This window comes from Lonchura striata, chromosome 10 (assembly GCF_050655825.1).
Source record: "Lonchura striata isolate lonStrDom1 chromosome 10, ASM5065582v1, whole genome shotgun sequence".
Classification (NCBI taxonomy): domain Eukaryota; kingdom Metazoa; phylum Chordata; class Aves; order Passeriformes; family Estrildidae; genus Lonchura; species Lonchura striata.
Genome location: NC_140712.1, coordinates 11,035,100 through 11,053,395, shown reverse-complemented (window position 1 = coordinate 11,053,395; position 18,296 = coordinate 11,035,100). Strand labels below are relative to the sequence as shown.

The window sequence follows — 18,296 nt, the reverse complement described above, 5'->3', positions numbered from 1 at the left end:
GGAGCACTGCTGCACCTATGGTGTTCCAGCACAATTCTCCAGCTGCATTCAGTCCTTGTGACACAGGGTCAACTCTTTGAAAGTCAGGTTTTTGGGAGGTTTCCTTCTCTTCACCCACTAGTCTCAATCCACCCAGTTTCCCTGGACAAAATGCCAAACCAACTTCCTTAACAGAATAGCACCACTCCTGTTCAAAGGCCTCAGTGAAAATAAGCAGCCTTGCAAGGAAGCACTTCCTTCCAGAAATTCTGGTATACACAGATATTTTATACATTATGATACTGCCAACATTGTACAAAGCCACCTCTTGTCATATCTGTAGTAGCTGGGCCCTGTAGTGCATTACCAGTAGCTATTTCTATGAAGCTAAGTGTTCAATGTAATATTGCTTACACAGCTTTGATTTAGCACTGAATGAGAAAATATTGTCTAAATCCTTATTTCAGAGTCATTAATTAGTTATCATCTATTATTTGTTGTCATATTCTGTTGCATTCATTTTGATAAGCATTTAATTTAACATCAAGTAATTTTTTTTTCTAAGTAATGGGATCATCTTCTGCCAAAAGCAATTCCTCTTCGCTTGCTTTTTTTGTTTTCTTTTATAAAATGAAATCATCACCATGTAATCCAGACTAATCACTTCCCTGACAATCTGTCAACAAAATACAGGGATACATGGCTCAAAATATAATACAAGCAAAATATGGTGTATTTTCCTCCCCTGGGCTGTCACAATTCCTGATGAAGACTGGATATGTGATATGCTCCACTAATGGCTCTCCAATGACTATAGCTGAAGTGATTTGCCAGTGATACAGCCCAGATATCCCTTGCTATGAAATCTGAAAAATTATACACTTTCCTTGTAATTCCAAGTAAGAACTAAATTTCATTATGTATTTTGTTCTTCTCAAAGGGAACATGTATTACAATGCATGAAACAATGCCTTGAGAAAGGGAAAAAGAATATCAAGAAACTATAGCTAAAGCAAAAAAAAATCTGGAAAATACACCAGTTCTTTGACTTAGACCAACCTAAGTCTAATAGAAAAAATGGAAGGAAGGATTGGCATCCAGAGTGATCCTGACAGGCCTAAGAGGTTGGTCTGCATGAACCTCACAAAGTTCCACGAGGCCAAGTGCAAGGTCCTGCACCTGGCCTGGGGAAATCAAAGCACAAATGCAGGCTGGGCAGAGAGAGGAGCAAGGGCAGCTCTGGGGAGGACTTGGAGGTGTTGGTGGATGAGAGGCTGGACATGAGCTGGCAGTGTGTGCTTGCAGCTCAGAAAGACAATCATATCCTGGGCTGCACCAAAAGAAGTGGGACCAGCAGGTCAAGGGAGGGGATTCTCCCTTTCTACTCTGCTCTTGTGAGAGACTTGGAGTGCTGCATCCAGCTCTGAGGCTCCCAGCAAAATAAGGATCTGCTGGAGCAAGTCCACAGGATGGTTCCAAATATGATCAGAGGGCTGGAGTACCTCTGCTGTGAGGGCAGGCTGGGAGAGCTGGGCTGTTCAGCCTTGAGAGGAAAAGGCTTCAGGGGGACCTTCCAGTGCCTAAAGGGGCTCCTAAAGAGCTGGAGAGGGACTTGGCAGGCTCAAGGGCCTGGAGTGGTAGGACAAGGGAATGGCTGCAAACTGAAAGAGGGAGAATTTAAATTAGACATTAGGAAGAAATTCTTTGCCATGAGGCTGCTGGTACTGGCACAGGTGTGGCTGCCCCATCCCTGGAAGTGCTCAAGGCCAGGCTGGATGGGGCTCTGAGCCACCTGGTCTGGTGGAACCCCCCGCACCCACCATGGCAGGGTGTGGAACGAGATGGTCTTTAAGGGCCCTTCCAACCCAGACCACATTATGATTCTATGATCTCTGCTTATGCATGACCTAAAAGCTCCTCTTAATGAGTGATTCTTGAAAAACTACCTGGGGAACCTCTTCTGCATTTGAAATTGATTCTTTCCAGAAGAGATGAATTATAAGACAATTAAAATCAGGAATATACTGGTTCTTTGAAAGCCAGCCCTTAGGTTATGCTAGTTGAAATATTTCAGAACTGTTCTTAAAGTTGCATTATTTCTTTAAATGTTCACAATTTTTGCTACTGTGAAATTTACTAAGATTAATTCATAACAAAAATTATCATCACCTCACTGGGAACCCTAGGGACAGTTGTAAAAGCTTTTAAGCAGACTTTTTTTTTGCTAAGAAGTATTATGGAAAAGTTCTGCATCCATTTCAGCATTTACATTATATATGACCTATAAAAATAGCACCTCATCCTCATTTCTTGATTTCTTATTTTTGCATCAAAAAGGAATGGAAAATGTGATATTAAATGAACTACTCAGCCTTAAAGTTTGAGTAAATGACTAATATGAATATTTGCATTATCTCTTGACAAATACCATACAGAATGGGTATGCAAAAAGAGAGGTAGCATTTTGCAAAATTTGCTTGCTGCCATTTAAAGACTGTCATTTTAGAGCAAATGGAAAAATCGGTTTTATCTCTTTTGCATTAATAAAAACTGATGTATTTAAAGTGCAATAACTTTTGTAGAATCTCACATGGTAATTTCACTAATCTGGAACACACTGGGGGACACATTTCACATTTTTTGAATACAACATGTAGTTTCCAGAAAAAAGAATTACTTTATCTAAAAAAAAAAAAAAAATTATTAAAATGGTCCTGTAGTAAATAAACAAAAGAATCCTATCCTTTTAGCCACAAATTACTCTCTAAATATGTTTCTGACTTAAGATTCATGATGCTGAGCAAAGGTGCATATTTGTTGTATTTTCTGGTTCAAAGGGAAATTGTTGTATTTATAATAAATTGTGCATTCCTATGTGGGAATTAGTAAAGGTAAGAAGATTTTTAGAAAGCTGGGAAATCTGGGAAAGTTTCATTTTAGTTATACCAAGAAAGAGATTCCTATAATGTGCCACTAAGACAAAACCCTCCACAATATATTCTGCCTTCTTATTCCAGTTTTTGTAAGACTTCCCAGAGTCCATAATGAGAAACATATACATGCAATTCAGTAATATTTTATAAATTTTGTACAAAGATGGTTTAACCAGATAGAGAGCAAAATTTGACCTAACAAATAAAATAGCATAAAGCATTTATCCAATGTTTTTCTAAAGTTTCAAATACATTTTGTTTAGTGCAATATTTTTCAATATTTTTACTTCCTTCTCTTGTTTTCTAGAGGATATCCAAGTCCATTAATAACAAATTCAGACCTACCATGAATGGGTTTGCTTTTCTCAGTCACTTTTAGGAAATGGCCCTAAACCAGTGGTGTAAGTGTGAAAACATTGTTAGTGTATTGCAACAACGCAAACATTCCTAGTTACATCTCAGTTTCAGAGTTATGTTCTACAGTATACCTTACATCTGGAAAACACACTCTTGACACCTTTAAGGAGAACAGAGACTGAATTCCTCAATTTCAGGGTACAGAACATAGCTGAGGTGCCTGCCTGAGGCTGATGCCAGAACCTGCATTTTTAAATGTGTGTTCCTCCACTGCCAGATTAACTAGCTGTCAGGCATGAACTGCAGAGCAGATTGGACCATCTGTGGGGGAATATGACAAGAAAGATTTCTATCCAATAGTTTGAATTCTTCCTCTGCAGGAAATTTCAATGTAAGATGCCAAATGGAATTTGGAAATTAAAAAGAAATTAGTAATAATTTTGAAGCTGTAATTAGAACACAGAAAACCGAGGAATACACAGTAGGATATGGAGCTATTAAATCTCCATGGAAAGGCCAGCTGCCTGCCTCCATGCTCTTCCTAAGGGTGGTGTGAGGGTAGTGCAGGCCAGTGGTGGCTGCCCTGGATTCCATGCCACAGTGCAGAGTGAAGGAACACACACAGATAAGGAGGTGCAGGTCCATGTGCCACAGGCACTGCGGACTTAGCAAGGCTTGCATCCCATGGATGAGGCCCTTGCAATGGCACTGCTCTGCTCCATAGTAAATACATTTTAGATTCCTTACCTATTCCCCAATCACCAAAAACCTAGGAGTTCTTTAACTTGAAAGTTCACTAGATTGACACCTGTGCTCTGTCTCACAGGTTATTCAACAAATAACATGCCACATATTAAGGTTTTGGAACATTCAACCTGGAACAAACATACATGAAAGAAACTTGAGAAGTAGGTAAACACTGTGAATTTTGAATGTTTTTGCAATGCATGTTATGGTCAGAGTCACTTCAATGCTTGCTTCCGTCTCCTTTTTTGTCCCCCAGGCAAGTTACTCAAAGATGAGCTTTACCATCATTACTGACTTTGTTACTCCCACAGTGCTCATCCGGTCCCTCAGCACTGCTTGCCTCCAGCCCTTCCCTCTACTTCCTCTTCAAAGTAAAGGCACTTCTCAAGCACTTTGGTGAACCACAGCTACTTAAAAGCCACAAGCACAAACTGGTCATTTGGAAAAGAATATTATTCTTACCCAGCTGACGTAATCAGCCTTCCTCGATCAGCACTCATGGATGCAGCATCTGCTCCAGGGCTTGATTGAGGGTGCTTGGCTGCAATAGGTGGGACTCCCAGGTGGAGAACTAGCTTTGTCTTACCCGTGTTGCCACCCATGAAATGTTTCCACACACAAATGAAGGAACACATCTAGGAAAAAAAAAAAAACGAAAGGGGAGCTAGAGAAAACACCCTGATGGGGCTTCTTTTTAATTATATGCCAGTTCTTTTTGCCTATTCCACAACGCTAAAAATGAATTCCACAGATGGAGGGTGGGTGTTCAAGGCCCACTGAACACTGAAATTTTACTGAGCTGTTATAACAGGAAACATCTGTGCTAAATACAGTGTTTAGTAGCTCTTCCCATTTCAGTTGTGGAACATCAGTGTTTACAGGACACTACCAAGAAATTGCTTGAACTCATGGTCACAGTCACTTCAAACCTAATACTGACTGATTTGTTTCTCTGAATCATTTCAACAACTACGGATTTTGGATTACTGATGTATTTAATCAATTATCCTATGGCTTATCCAGACATCAAAGATTTGCAGTTCCGGAACTAACACAGAAACAACTATTTTAATTCTTTCTAGTAGGCTACATTCATTTCTATTTTTGTGAACAAAGTCCACAATTCTTTTACCAACCTGTAACATTTTCAGGCAGTTTCTCAGACCAGATTTTCAGAAAGTTTGGAGAAGATTTTACATGCATGTTTATCCTAACTGATGCTTAAAGTATTTAAGGCTTCTTCATCCCTCAACTAAGCCAATTTTCTGTCTCATAATCTCCTCTAATCTTTTAGTAATGTAGCAACTCCCACAATACATCAGATCCAAGGGTCTATCCACCCCAGTATCTAAGTTCTGCTAGGACTAACAAGAACTGTGTCAGGTCCTGGAACAAACAAAACATTTAGGGTTGATAATTAACTACCTCAAACAGCATGCTGCTGCCTCATCTACTCTGTATATATTAATCCTATTCTTCTGCTTTGGATTTCATGTCTGGTTGTTCTTCCCTTTTCATGAAAACTCAATTTTAATGACAGCAGCTACACAGAGATCTGGGTTTTGCTCCTGTGAGCATGTTAAGTTCTAAGAGACATCATCAATCAGCCTTCGAATGTTTAGTGTCTTTCAAGTTTCTTCACTTTGGCATGGGTCTTTGCCTTTTGCTTAAGTGTCTTCATGTGTATCCTCTTCAAATATGTTACCTACAAGAAGCCCTGGTTTTCTTGTTCTTGCTGCCTTCTTTATCCATAAGAGCCATCAATCAATATCTGAAACAAGTCTGCTTTCTATTTGTTGTTACAAATTCTCCCTCCTAAATACAGTAGTTCAAAAGCAAGGGTGAGAGCACTATTGGTTTTCCTCTGTATCCATCTGTTTCAGATATGCTTCTGTTTGATGTGAGGAGGTGAAAAAGCAAGGCAGCTTCAAAAGGCATTGCTCTTGTGTTGGTTTTACTTAAAACCATAAAGCTCAGTCCTCAAGGGGGAGGGAGGCTGGGCTGGATCTCAGTCTTCCAAGGAGCTTTGTTGCACATGTTTGGCTGTTTCTTACACAGACCAGTGAAGGGAAATGCCCTGGGCAGGCACACTGAGGTTTCCAAAAGCACATCTGCTCTTCCCAGTTACATCTATTGACACCCCAGTGCTGATCTGGGGGAAGTTTCCTATGTGTTACAGCTCTGTGTAAAAGCTGCTTTAACAACAAAAAATTCAATCCAAACATTTACAGGTCATCCCTGAAACAAGACACTGACAACAGCAAATATCCAAAACAAGACAGAATCCAGGTGGACAAAAGAGCTGCAACTGCACTACCCCTTCCAGTAGTGCATAATAATACAGAAATTTAGTCCTGTCTGCTGAAGAACAGGACTAATTGTAACAGGAGGCAGGGAGTAGGCCAGCTCCCAACCTGTTTTAAGGCAGGGGTAATATGCAAACACCCAATATTCTCCACATAATGGAAGAGCATGGGCAGTCCAGATGTATTGGGATTTGTTCTTCCTTTTATTTGGTTCATCAACTCTGTGCTTTTCTGATTTGTCAAGCTTTCAGAGACATGCCCCATATGAACACAGAGTACACATGAGAAAGACCCAGAAGAAACAGCATTCTTCTAAGGCAATTAAACAAGTAATGCTTCGTTATGAAAAGCACTCCATGAACATTGAAGTAAACAAAAAGTGCCTTTTTTAAAAGTTTGAAGTAGATGTACATGACCCACTTATTATACAATTACAGTTATGCTTGGCAATTGTATTTAGGTTCTCTTCTTTGTTTACAGCTGTTTATAATAAGAATTACTCAGTGAACCACATTGCAAAAATTATTGAAAGGCACAAATATTCAAAATCTTCTAGACTTGTGGGAAAACTTGAAACTGCAAGAATTCCATTCCTAGTCCCAAATGTGCTTCCAAGTAAAGTCAGATCATATTCTGGATGATGAGTCATGGAAAAAGACTACCTTATCAGGGGATACAGAGTATGAAATGCATCTTGTATGAGAAATTAATATTTTACAACACTATGCTCATGCAAATTAGTGGTTTTCTTTCATATCAGAAAACAAAGTTTGCTGATCAATTATTTAGTTTTGAATTTAATACTGAAAAGTCTGATGACTCAATAGCTACTGCTGTAAAGGAAGTTTCAGACTCATGTGCAGCTGCTGTATGTTTGACATAGACCATGAATCTATACACAAAAGTCCATCTAAAAATGTCTCTTCAGAGTTATTTGATATTAAAAAATCCTAGAAAAGATCAAACAGGCAGAATAAATTTTGGATTTTAAAAGTGCATTAAAAATTCAACCACATAAAAATTTTCTTGCTCTATAACCTCAGATGTATTAGCATAACCATCACATGAATCTTTTTGCAGATGCTAGGGTTATTATAGGAACACAGGGTGGATCCTCAGCTGCTGAAAATCATTAGAGCTGCACAGAAGCCAATTTATGCTAGCTGAAGTTCTGGCCCGTAAAATCTCTTCCAAACCTGAAAGAACATCTTGTACTACAATATAACAGGTCTTCAGGTGATTGAAAAGCATCTTGATGAACAATGTGGTTTTAGAAAAAAAGGAGGACTGTATGCCTGACAAATTTCTGCTCTGTGTTCTCTTCTTTAACTTGATTAGAAAGATATATTCAAGCAAAAACTTGCCTGGTACAATGCATCATTAGTCACACGCTGCTTCCAATAGTGAACCATCAATTTTATTTAGATGTGAATATGTGCAAGAGGTCTAACTGTAACTGGAACATTAGCCAGGGAGCAGATGGGGACTGTGATTGAGAGTCCACCTCCTGGGTATATGTTGTACAAGCAGCAGCTCAGCAGAAGAGAGAAGGTTATCAAGCCTCCTTCCAGTGCATGCAAACTACATATAAACACATTGACATAAGCTACAAATTTGGGTTGACCACTGTGTGTTTAAGAAAAAATTCTATTTCACGTGAAGTTAGCAAAGCAGTAGCCTCCATGCAATATGAAACGTGTTCTGTCTGTTTCATAGAGAGCAGTTTGCAATATCTATTTCTAACTTTGGAATCCAGATCACTGCAGTAGGTATGAGTGATTTCAATGCAGAAAATGAAGTAATTGCAAATGCTGGGTGTTACAGAAAAGAGAGAGCGTATCCACAGAATTTTTTTTTAATGGATCCTTTAAATTTTAAGATTAACATATTTAACCATAACCATATTTAAACCTTAAATTTAAACAACTTAATTTCAGACAGGTTTTAAGAATCAAGATTTTTGCAAATACCAAATTATGCACTTTCCTTATCCAGACCATGAGTAGCAAACATATCCAATCCTAAACTTTCCACTCACTCTTGAAAGTAACATCAGGACACAGTGCAGCTTGCATATTCCAGGTGTCATTTTCCTACATCAGCCTCCCAGCCTCCTTTACAGTCCCTGAGATGTCTGTTCCCCGATCTCCTGGTACCTGTGTTGTACATTTTGTCACTGCCAGTGGTGCAGGACTGCAGCAGAGCAACCTTACAGTTCATAAGGCTCTGGCAGAACACTGGGAGTGCCTCAGGGGTACTGAGTTTCACCATTCTTATGGCACTATTCTTATGATCAAACAGTGGAGTAAGATCCAGAGCAACCTCATTTTCCCAGAGGATTCTCTTTTTTCTGCAGTGATTTTCACCTGAAATATTGCAGCTCCCACTCACTACACCTCATGCAGCTTCAAATGTGGCTGAAAAAGGCCATTTAGTGAGTGATGCAGCATGCTGCCAGTAACTCTGAGTAGCAATTGCACAGTTGCTTCTGGTAAATACCTGGCTCCACTTTTTCTATCCTCATAATGTGCCGGTCTCTTTCTTGTTATGCTTTTTGCATTAGGGTAACTAATTCCTAAAATAATTTAGGTTATATATTCATAGAATATTATATATGCAATAACAATACAAATGACAATTAACCCATCTAAGAGCATATCAAGCAAAGTAGTTATCAAGTGACCAGGTAAACAGGTTGAAAATGGCAATGGTTATAATTTCAATATTTGGATTCACAGGAAAATTATTTACCAGAAGTTTCCTACCTCTAATGATAATTTTATTTGCAGAAGACCCATTCTTTCCTCTTTGAGCAGATAATAAAAGTAATTGGAATTACTCATGTAAATCAAATGGAGGAAACCCAAACACACTCTCTGCACACATTGTGTGACAATGCTGTCAAGGCCATCAGGAGCAGGTCCTTCCTCTGGAACACAATCACATCTGCTCTCTGCAGACTAATGTGCCATAGCAGGCAATTCAGTGCTACATAAACTCATCCTCAACATGCACTGAGAAACCTCTCATTCAAATGCTGTACAATTATTCCCACAACACTGCTTAGTGTTCTCATTATTGCTGACATTCTGTGACTACTGGAAAGACAAATAAATACCAGCAATAACTGATACAGAATTGCCAAATGAAGTAAAACCTGCCAAAGGAAGGCAGGTTCCTCCATCTTTTTTCCCCAGTTTTTCTTTTACCAGTTTAGGCAATCCTTCATAAAATGCTCATAATGTCATCCTGGCTTCCTACATGGGTTCCATAATGAGAAGTAAATCCAAACATTGATCCCTATGCACTTTATTTTCAGGCAATCTCTTCACAAAGATCCAACAGCCAGTTCTGTCCCTGACAGATCTAGCACCTTGTTCCAGAACAATTCCTGTCTGCAGAAAATGAAACTTGCAATCTTTCTCCTCAAAATACTCTCTACTTTCTTGATTACTGTGCCTAGTGTCACCATTCAATCTGTCAGTCAGACCTGTCATCTTCACATAATCTTCAGCCAACATTATTCTAAGTTCACTGCAAGGCTGTGCTAAATCACACTAGGAATTTCCACCAGTCTTAACTTCACTAAAATGCAGAATTTTCTATCCAGCATAAAAGCCTGAATTTATGTCCAAGTTCTATCTTCTGTCTCCTTTTCTTCCCCACTAAAAATACTGCTGTGATCAGTATTTTTCATTTATCAAGAGTAATTTTGATCCTATCACCCCCTTTTTCTGTATGTCCTCTTATCCAGTATACTTTCACACACACACACATAATCAATCAGTCTTGACAGTGCTTCAGATGTTACTGTGCCAAGATCACTGCCAGCTGCAGTGAGTGTTCTGACCTTAGAGATTGCTTGAGGCTTTTCCAGCTGTCTGCTGTATCCTGGACTCACATCTGCTTGGAATGAGCAAGGAAAGAAAGTGATATGCACTTTTCTCCTGCCTCCGTGCAGCATCCAGCAGTATGGACCCCTCCCCATTGTTCATATACCTGAACAATGCATCAACCAAGAAAGCAGAATTTCCCTGCTGAGAATACGGGGTTTTTTCTGTCTAACATGTCAATTCTGCTATAGCATATTGGTCATATGAGATATAGTCTTTAAAAAAGAGAAAACTCTTTTATCTGGGACAGTTTAAAATAGTTGGTTATAAAAACAACATAAAAATTGAAAGTTCCTCAGTCTGGGATGGTGTGGCTATAATTTATTGTACTCTAGATTTAGTAATTAACATAAGAGGCTTCATAAAGAAGCTGGAGTTCACTGAATGCTCAAAAGATACTTTTTTTCAACTTTATAAGTTCTGTTTCAGTAATTTGACAGAGATTCTTAAAAAATTATCTCCATTTGCTATTGCTAATAATAAATCCATAATAAACTAAATTTAGTGAAGAATTTACACTATCACCCATTCTTGTGCATGAGAGCTTCTTAATGATTCAGAGTGTGGGAGAAAGTTTCCCGTGCCTATTTCTAAGGAAAATTCCACAATGGTGCAAAGCATGTAAGTGAGGTATGATACACCTATCTGGATAATTGTGCCTTAGCTCAGGTGTGCAGGTAGCCAAGGAGGTTTGCAGCATTACCCCACATAAACTGACAATCCAGTGACCCATGGAAATGCAGGAAATTTGTAGCCCATGATAAGGCCAGTGCTGCCATGGCTGTGTCCTAGCTGGCACTTTGTTCCTTTAAAATGAGCCAGAGCATTCTCAACACCACTGAGTGGTGTGGGAAATCTGTGAAGCTGCAGACTGATGCTACCATGGGAGAGGCCAGCATGGTGTCCTGCTCATGTGGGAGGTCGAGTTGGTGTGATCCCTGCTGCCTCTCCAAAGGAATTTTTGTCCTCTCATGCTTTGCAATATGTACCTACTCGTTGCATACATACACACAGTGCTGTAATTAAAATTCTCCTCTGATTTCCAGTATAAACCATACTCTTTTACTATTTAAACCTACTAATTTAGTAGAAACCTTTCCTCTGAAATGACTCCTACATGTAGAACCTACAGTTTCTTGTGATTCTTTTATTGGAAGTGGAGATATGTTGGTTAATTGTGCTGTATTAGTTAATATCTTATGCATTAAAAATTGTTCACTTAATTTGAAAGACTGTGATTATCCAAAATCTGGTACTGATTGAATCACGGAAATAAGAGAAGAGTTTAATATATATAAAATTTTGATGATTGCCTTGCTGGGATTTGTCTATGTTAATGAAATATTTAGATGAACCTTCAGCTCTTGCCCTTATTTTGCAATGTGCTCAGACTGAGCTGTCGACCAGCTGAATTCAAGCTGGTTACCCTGGCCTTTAGCAGTATTTCAGAGAATAAATGCCCTCAAGTCTGTGTTCAGAGCTGAGCACTATTGAGCAAGGTAAGAAGATCCAGCTCCAAATTATTTCTCCCACACGTGGCATAAAATAAAAATTAAGAGGTTGGAAATAGACAAATTTCAATTTTCCTTCCATAAAAGGAAAAACCGGAGCAGGGGACAGACGAAATCAAGGTTAATGATTAATGGGCAAAGAATTTCTTGCAAAGCTTTGCTAATTCTTTCCTTTTCCCATCTCTTGGCAGAATTTAGCAGAACTCTCATTCAAAGAAACAAAAAATGAGAAGTTTGCAACTTTCATTTTTATTGCTTTCTTGTATCATCACCTCAGCAAATACATATGAAGGAAAGAAAAAAGGTAATATACTATTAAATCTAAATACTGATCATGAATTTTAAAAAATGTTTATGCTATAAAAATTGAGTAATTTTGACTGTGTGGTCATTAGGATTTTGGGTTTGGGTGCTGTGTTCCCTAAAATATGGCATTTATAGCTCTCTGTATTTATTGGAAAGTGTAGTTGCTTATAATTACCACAAATATTTCCCAGGGGGAACCCATACATGTTGAGGCTACAGAATTAAGGTAATCTGACCTTTAACAAAACTTCTTTTAAAATGTATTAATTTGAAAATATTCACTGAATTGATAATTGTTTTTGTTATAATCTTCTTGGGCTGGAATTATTCTGTGTGACAGATTTAGTCTCCTATTATGAATCAAAATTCCCAGCTACCTGACAGTGTTTAAGCTTTCATTGGCTGAGTTGCCTTATGCAGACTGCCTTTTGTCTCAAGTGGATGAATATCTTTGAGTGAAAGAGATCCATCTGCAGTAGGTTTTGTTGAGCAGTACTGTGAAGGGTCTTTATCACTGGCATGGTTATACAGCCATTTCCTACACATTTGTGATGTTGCACATTCTGTCAGTGTCTGTGTGACTGTTGAGCAAGACAGGACATCAAACATTAAAACCTCTCCAATGTGACAAAGAAAATGCCATGTTTGACCTCAGTATTGATGTATACAAAGCAAGCATTAGTTTTCCTTCCTATCTAACTGCATTTCTAATACTCTAAGTCTGGAGGGAATAAACAAAGTTTTCTCCTTGGCTGGAAATAAAGCAAGATATGCACATTCACAAAAGTATGGCCCTTTACAGCAGCTGTGTTTTGTATTTTTGTGAATTTATATTAACAGTTTTAGAAACCATTTGCTACACAAATTCTGTATATGCAATAGGCATAGTGATTTCAATCTACAGGAGGCAGGACCACCTTTCTTTGATCCTGCACATTAAATTTCCCCTTGGGTTTAACTTTGAACAATATAAAATCCCTGAATTAAAACACTGTGAGAAACTTCAATTAATGCCATAACCTGATCTGGTTTACCAGACAAGGCCTGCACATCCTTCACAGTCACTGAAACTTAGAAAGCTGTTTAGGAAAGTTGACTAATTCTGTAGTTTTGAGAAAACCTAAAATAAGAGCACTAACTTTATTTTGAGGCTTCTACCATCATCTTTGCTCAGAACTATTCAGATTTCACTGTATGATCAAAGTTTAGTTCCCCAAAGATACACAAGGCAGAGAGAGGAAGTCACTGTCCCCCTGTTCCTTCACAGTCACAGGTCCTGCCTCATGCAGCTCACATTCTCCCACCCCCACGACCTGTGGCACCATTTTTAGAGAGGTCAGTCCCTTCACTCTCTCCATCCCCTTTCCCCTCATGACCTAGGACTCCTGTATCATGGACTTCACTTGTTTGCTCATTGCTTCTGCAATTTAAAACCTTACTTGTGGGCCACAAACAACAGGTCACATGTCATATTGGCACTAGCAGATATGCCCAACTCATCGTATGTTAAGGCAAGGGACTGATTTCAGAAGTGGAGGTTTATTTCTATAACTGCAAAAAAAATCTACTGTCTTTTCTTCCAGAGGCTCCTCACAGCCTAACTAGATCTGCTACAGTGGGTAGTTACAAGGCTAAAGACCCTGGTATTCCATTATGTTGAATTAAGACCCTCATCTCTTGTCACTTTTAAATCAGTCCAATTCCAATTCCAGTTGTCCATTTGCATGAATGAGTATTTCTATACCTTTCACTCCCCTGGTATCCTTCTTCTATCCAATCTCAGCTGCACCAACCTTGGCCAGAAAATAATGTAATTCCTAGTTCTCAAAACCTTGCCTTATTTCTGTAACCATTTGACTTGTCAGCAAAGCTCTGCTTGCTCTCTGAGTAACCTCAGGGGGTCATTTTCCTTATTTCATGTCTCAGTGAGGCAGATTTGTTTGCCACAATGGCAGATGCAAATGACAGTAAGGCATCCCCTCACACTGAGGAAGGGAGCAAAGCCTTTAGCTTTGCATAAGAGGCCTTTTAATGCTGTCAGGTGGAGACAGCTTTCCTAGAGCATTGCTTCTATTTTACCTGGAGATCCTTCTACCTTGGAGCTCACTTGTTCTTGTTTTAGCAGGAATTGCAGCATAGAACAGCACAGCTGTCAGGAGTGCAAAGCCCCCTCAGGGATGAGTGTCTGGTACATAATTCTAGCACAAGCAATTACCTATGAAAGAGCTGTTCTCTAAAAGAACAATCAAAGTCCTACTCATTCATTTGTATCCAGAAAATAAACAACTGCTTCAATTTTTTTTTCTGTATCATTGTATCCACCTACACAGTAAAAGAAATCACATTACAAAATCAGAACTTAAAGTAATTAGATTGCAGCAGGTAAATCAATTTAGATGAGTGTTTGTAAATATTTTTCACCAAGTTATGTACAAAAATATATATTGTAGGTTCTTATTTTATACTTAATTATGTAGAATAAGATGGAGTGCATTACCAAGCAAAGACAACACCAAATTTAAAACACACACAGGGTTATTCTTTTAAAAACCACAGAGGGTTTCTGAAATGACATGATTTTCTTGTACATTTATATCGCAGGAAAGAAGTTTGGCATTTTTGGCAAAGGTTCACTATCTAAAAGCAGAATTCCAGAATGACAAATAAGCACCTAAAAATAACATCCCTGAAACTGAGCCAAGATGATTCTTTCTACAAGCATGTGAAAAAATACTTAAACTCTTATTTATTTTGATTCTTCTCCTGTAAACATAAAAAGTAGGTGGGAATATTTTCCATTATTCCACTTCCTTGTGCAGAGCAGAGTTATATAGCAGCTGACATGAAAATGCATGCTGTTGAGCTACCACTTCTTGACAGTCTCATAGCTGGCAATTGAGCTGCATGTTTTTTTGTCCAAAAGAGAAGGTAACATCTTAGCTGTCATCCAATTCTGCTATGTTTTAAGTACTGCAGTGCTATCATCACCTTTGTATTACACACAGACCATAGGAATAGACTATACAAAAATCTGAATAGCTGTTATGTTTTCTTCATTCCCCAAATGGATTATAGATGCAAGAGATGTTTGGTATAGCATATTTTTATCAAAGTCTATATAAAATTCCTCAGCAAAATGCAGTGTGTGGGGTATACCCTATCAGATCCCAAAAACTACCTGAAGCTATAGGAAAAACTATTAGAAACACAAAAAGCATAGAAAATTCAAAAGCCATTTAAACTGTAGAGATAGAGAACTAAAGTGAGCCCATAGAAACAAGTCTGAAAACCATTAGTATTTCTTATTTACTTCAGTGGACTTATTGATCACCTCTGAAGTTTAAATTCACATCACTTCTTGTTAGATCAGTTAAACAGGCATTCAGGAACTAAATTTTGTGACATACAAAAATAATGGTGCAAGAAGTCTGGGAATTGGAAAGTTCAGATACCATTTACACTAATGATCTGTGTTATGATATTCTCAGGAAAAGTTCTGCAAAACTATTTCTGACTGGCTGTGTTTAAAATTTGCACTGCTCCCAAGAGTCTTAGAATTCTACCAAAATTTCTATGATCTAAACAAGTTATTTTTCCTTTTGTCACCTAGAAAAATCTATGAATACAATTTCAGACATAAATTTTCACTACAGGATGCAAAATATAATTACAGTTTAACTAACAGAAGGCCCTTTGCTTTTCCATGAAAAGAGACAATAACAGGAGCCTAACTGACAAAGGAGCAACCCATGCACAAAACAACTTTCAATATTTCTACCAAAGCAAGTGACCAAACATCTTAATGAGGAGCTTAAATTCACCAGTGGATTGCAATTTGTATGACTTGAGCATTACATTCTTCTGAATATTGCTGCCTGAACAGTGCTTGCATGTGACACTGGAAAAACCTGAACATACAGAACAGTGTAATGGTAATGTGGCACTGCAATCAAACTGCTTAACTGAATGTCTTCCTTGTTCTCAAACTAGAGAAGGCTAGAATAAGTTTTAAATACAAATACATAGTTTCAATGGAAAATAAGTATCAACAAAAACACACTGCATTAAGCTCAGCACAGGGAAGATGTGGACCGGCTAGAGTGGCTCCAGAGGCCACAAAGATGATTAGAGGGCTGGAGCACCTCTCCTGTGAAGACAGGCCAAGAGAGTTGGGGTTGTTTGACCCAGAGAGAGCTCCAGGGAGACTTCACTGCAGCCTTTCCGTACCTTAAGAGGACTTATATAATGGAGGGAGAGAAACTTTTTATATGGGCAGATAATGACAGGACAAGGAGCAGTGGTTTTAAACGGAAAGAGAACACTTTTACATTAGATAGTAGGAATAAATTCTTTATTCAGAGGGTGGTGAGCCACTGGAATAGGTTGCCTAGTTGAGGATGCCTGATCCCTGGAAGAGTTCAAGACCAGGTTGGATGGGGCCCTTAGCAGCCTGACCTATGAGGGCCATCCCTGACCATGACAGGAGAGTTGGAACTAGATGATCTTTAAGCTCCCTTCCAACTCTAACCATTCTATGACTCATTATTAAAGAGAGCATTTTTCTTTTCTTCTTGTTTTGTGGTTCACTCTAGGTGCATATTACACATTTCCTTTTAGAAAGCCTAGTTATGCCAAGTCCTTGTGAACTTCAGGGTTATTAATAGGGTTGCATCAACAGCAGTGCAATCGTGATGATGTAAGTCCTACCACCATATGGTCCCCTTGAGTGGCCTTAGCACAGTGACCTTTTTTCCTGTGTTAGATGGAGCTAAGAGTCTGTTTGCTGGAGCTGAGTTGGGCTCCTTACTCAGAGGAATAGCTTGGCAGCAGGGGGATGGGCCAGCAGCCACTTCCAAGCAGGATGATTAAGATTTCCTGGCAACATGAGCGATAACTGGCAAAAGAGACAGAAGGGACCATCTATCTGCACATGCCAAGGCTGGGTGATAAAGTTCACTGCTTTGGCCATAGGCCAAATGTGAATTATGACTCTTGCAAAAAATTGTTTAATGTCTATGCTCCAAGTTAAAATGACCTTTCACACTTTGTAGCCTTTCTTCTGGAAAAATATACTGGTTTTAAAGCTATATTACTATGATACCTTTCTTGTTTGTATCTTTCAATATTTTAAAAATTGCTACAGCTGCTAATATCCTCAGAAAGCATTAACTGCATAGGATTGCATACCCTTCCACATACCCATTATAATCAGCCAACAAAAGCTTTTGATGGTGCTGAAATGCTTCTAAAACAAGATGGTCACACAAACAGGAGTTGCTGGCTAAAATTACAGAAATTCTCTGGTTTGCTTGCCCAGTCTAGTAAAATCTTTTGAATCTTTTATCAATAATACTGTTTATATTTGGGTTCCTGTTTGGCCTCCAGAATTCCTGGTGTAGCTCCAAGTGCAACAAATGACAAAAAAAGAGATATAGAAATACTGAATATGAGGAAACAAGGTGTTTATACACATAATTCTCTCTGGAATTAAACCAGCATATTCTATCTGAAAACCCAAATTTTATGAGACAAACCTCTGAAGTTCTGCTGGTTTTAAATATTTGATCCAAAAAGCATTTTCTAAATGTGTATATTGCTTATTGAGGGAGGCACTGAACCACGAAGGAAATTATAACAGAGGAGGTCCAAGGACAAAAATAAAAACATACACATATGTTTGATTTGGCTTTGTGTCTTAAATTGACAAACTGCCCTAAAATACTGTTACACTGGCATATTCTCCCATATCTTAATGCTAACATTGTAAACCATTAAGTAGAAACACTGCCGAGAGGAAATTTTTCATTCTAAAATCTTGTCTATATTAGATCACTTGTGCTCTACTTCATGCATCTCAGGCTCAAAGTAATCTATAGAGTCAGAGTGAAGAATTTACTTACTCTTTCAAGCACCACTCTTCTCCCTTTCAGCAGCAATGGGTCATAAGGGATGCTGGAGGACGTCAATTAAGGTTTAACACCATATTTGCCAACCTGCATTTCCAAAAGTCACTCAAATTAGAGATTCTGTCAAATTGGGGTGTGTGTGTTCCTTAGTTATATATATATACTATCAAAATACATTCTAATTTATTTACCAGGCAAATCACTGTATAGTTAATATACTGTCCAGGTAATTATCATGTCTTGAGACTAAAACTTGTCCAGAACCTACCTTTGACTGGAATTCTATGAATTGTTATAAAAATACAAAAAATTAAATTATGTGGACTTTCGAAAATTATATACATACTGAAGAGGCTAG

General features: G+C 38.4%; 2 protein-coding genes across 4 annotated transcripts in view; one reads left to right on the top strand and one right to left on the bottom strand.

The window, feature by feature from the left end:
- The window catches only part of ALDH1A2 (aldehyde dehydrogenase 1 family member A2), a 121,884-nt gene extending 117,137 nt beyond the window's left edge, over positions 1-4,747 (bottom strand). The window contains exon 1 of the mRNA XM_085588259.1: positions 4,479-4,747. The gene's annotated coding sequence lies outside the window, so the exon portion shown is untranslated. The remainder of the gene's footprint in view (positions 1-4,478) is intronic.
- The window catches only part of LIPC (lipase C, hepatic type), a 68,338-nt gene that overhangs the window by 5,252 nt on the left and 44,790 nt on the right, over positions 1-18,296 (top strand). For 2 of the 3 annotated variants that reach the window (XM_085588262.1, XM_021532054.3), the window contains exon 2: positions 11,918-12,030. In XM_085588262.1, the coding sequence (XP_085444388.1) occupies positions 11,952-12,030 (79 nt within the window). In that variant the 5' untranslated portion in view covers positions 11,918-11,951. Of the gene's footprint in view, positions 1-11,566; positions 11,715-11,917; positions 12,031-18,296 lie in introns of those variants that run through there. The other variant, XM_021532053.3, reaches the window with a different exon arrangement.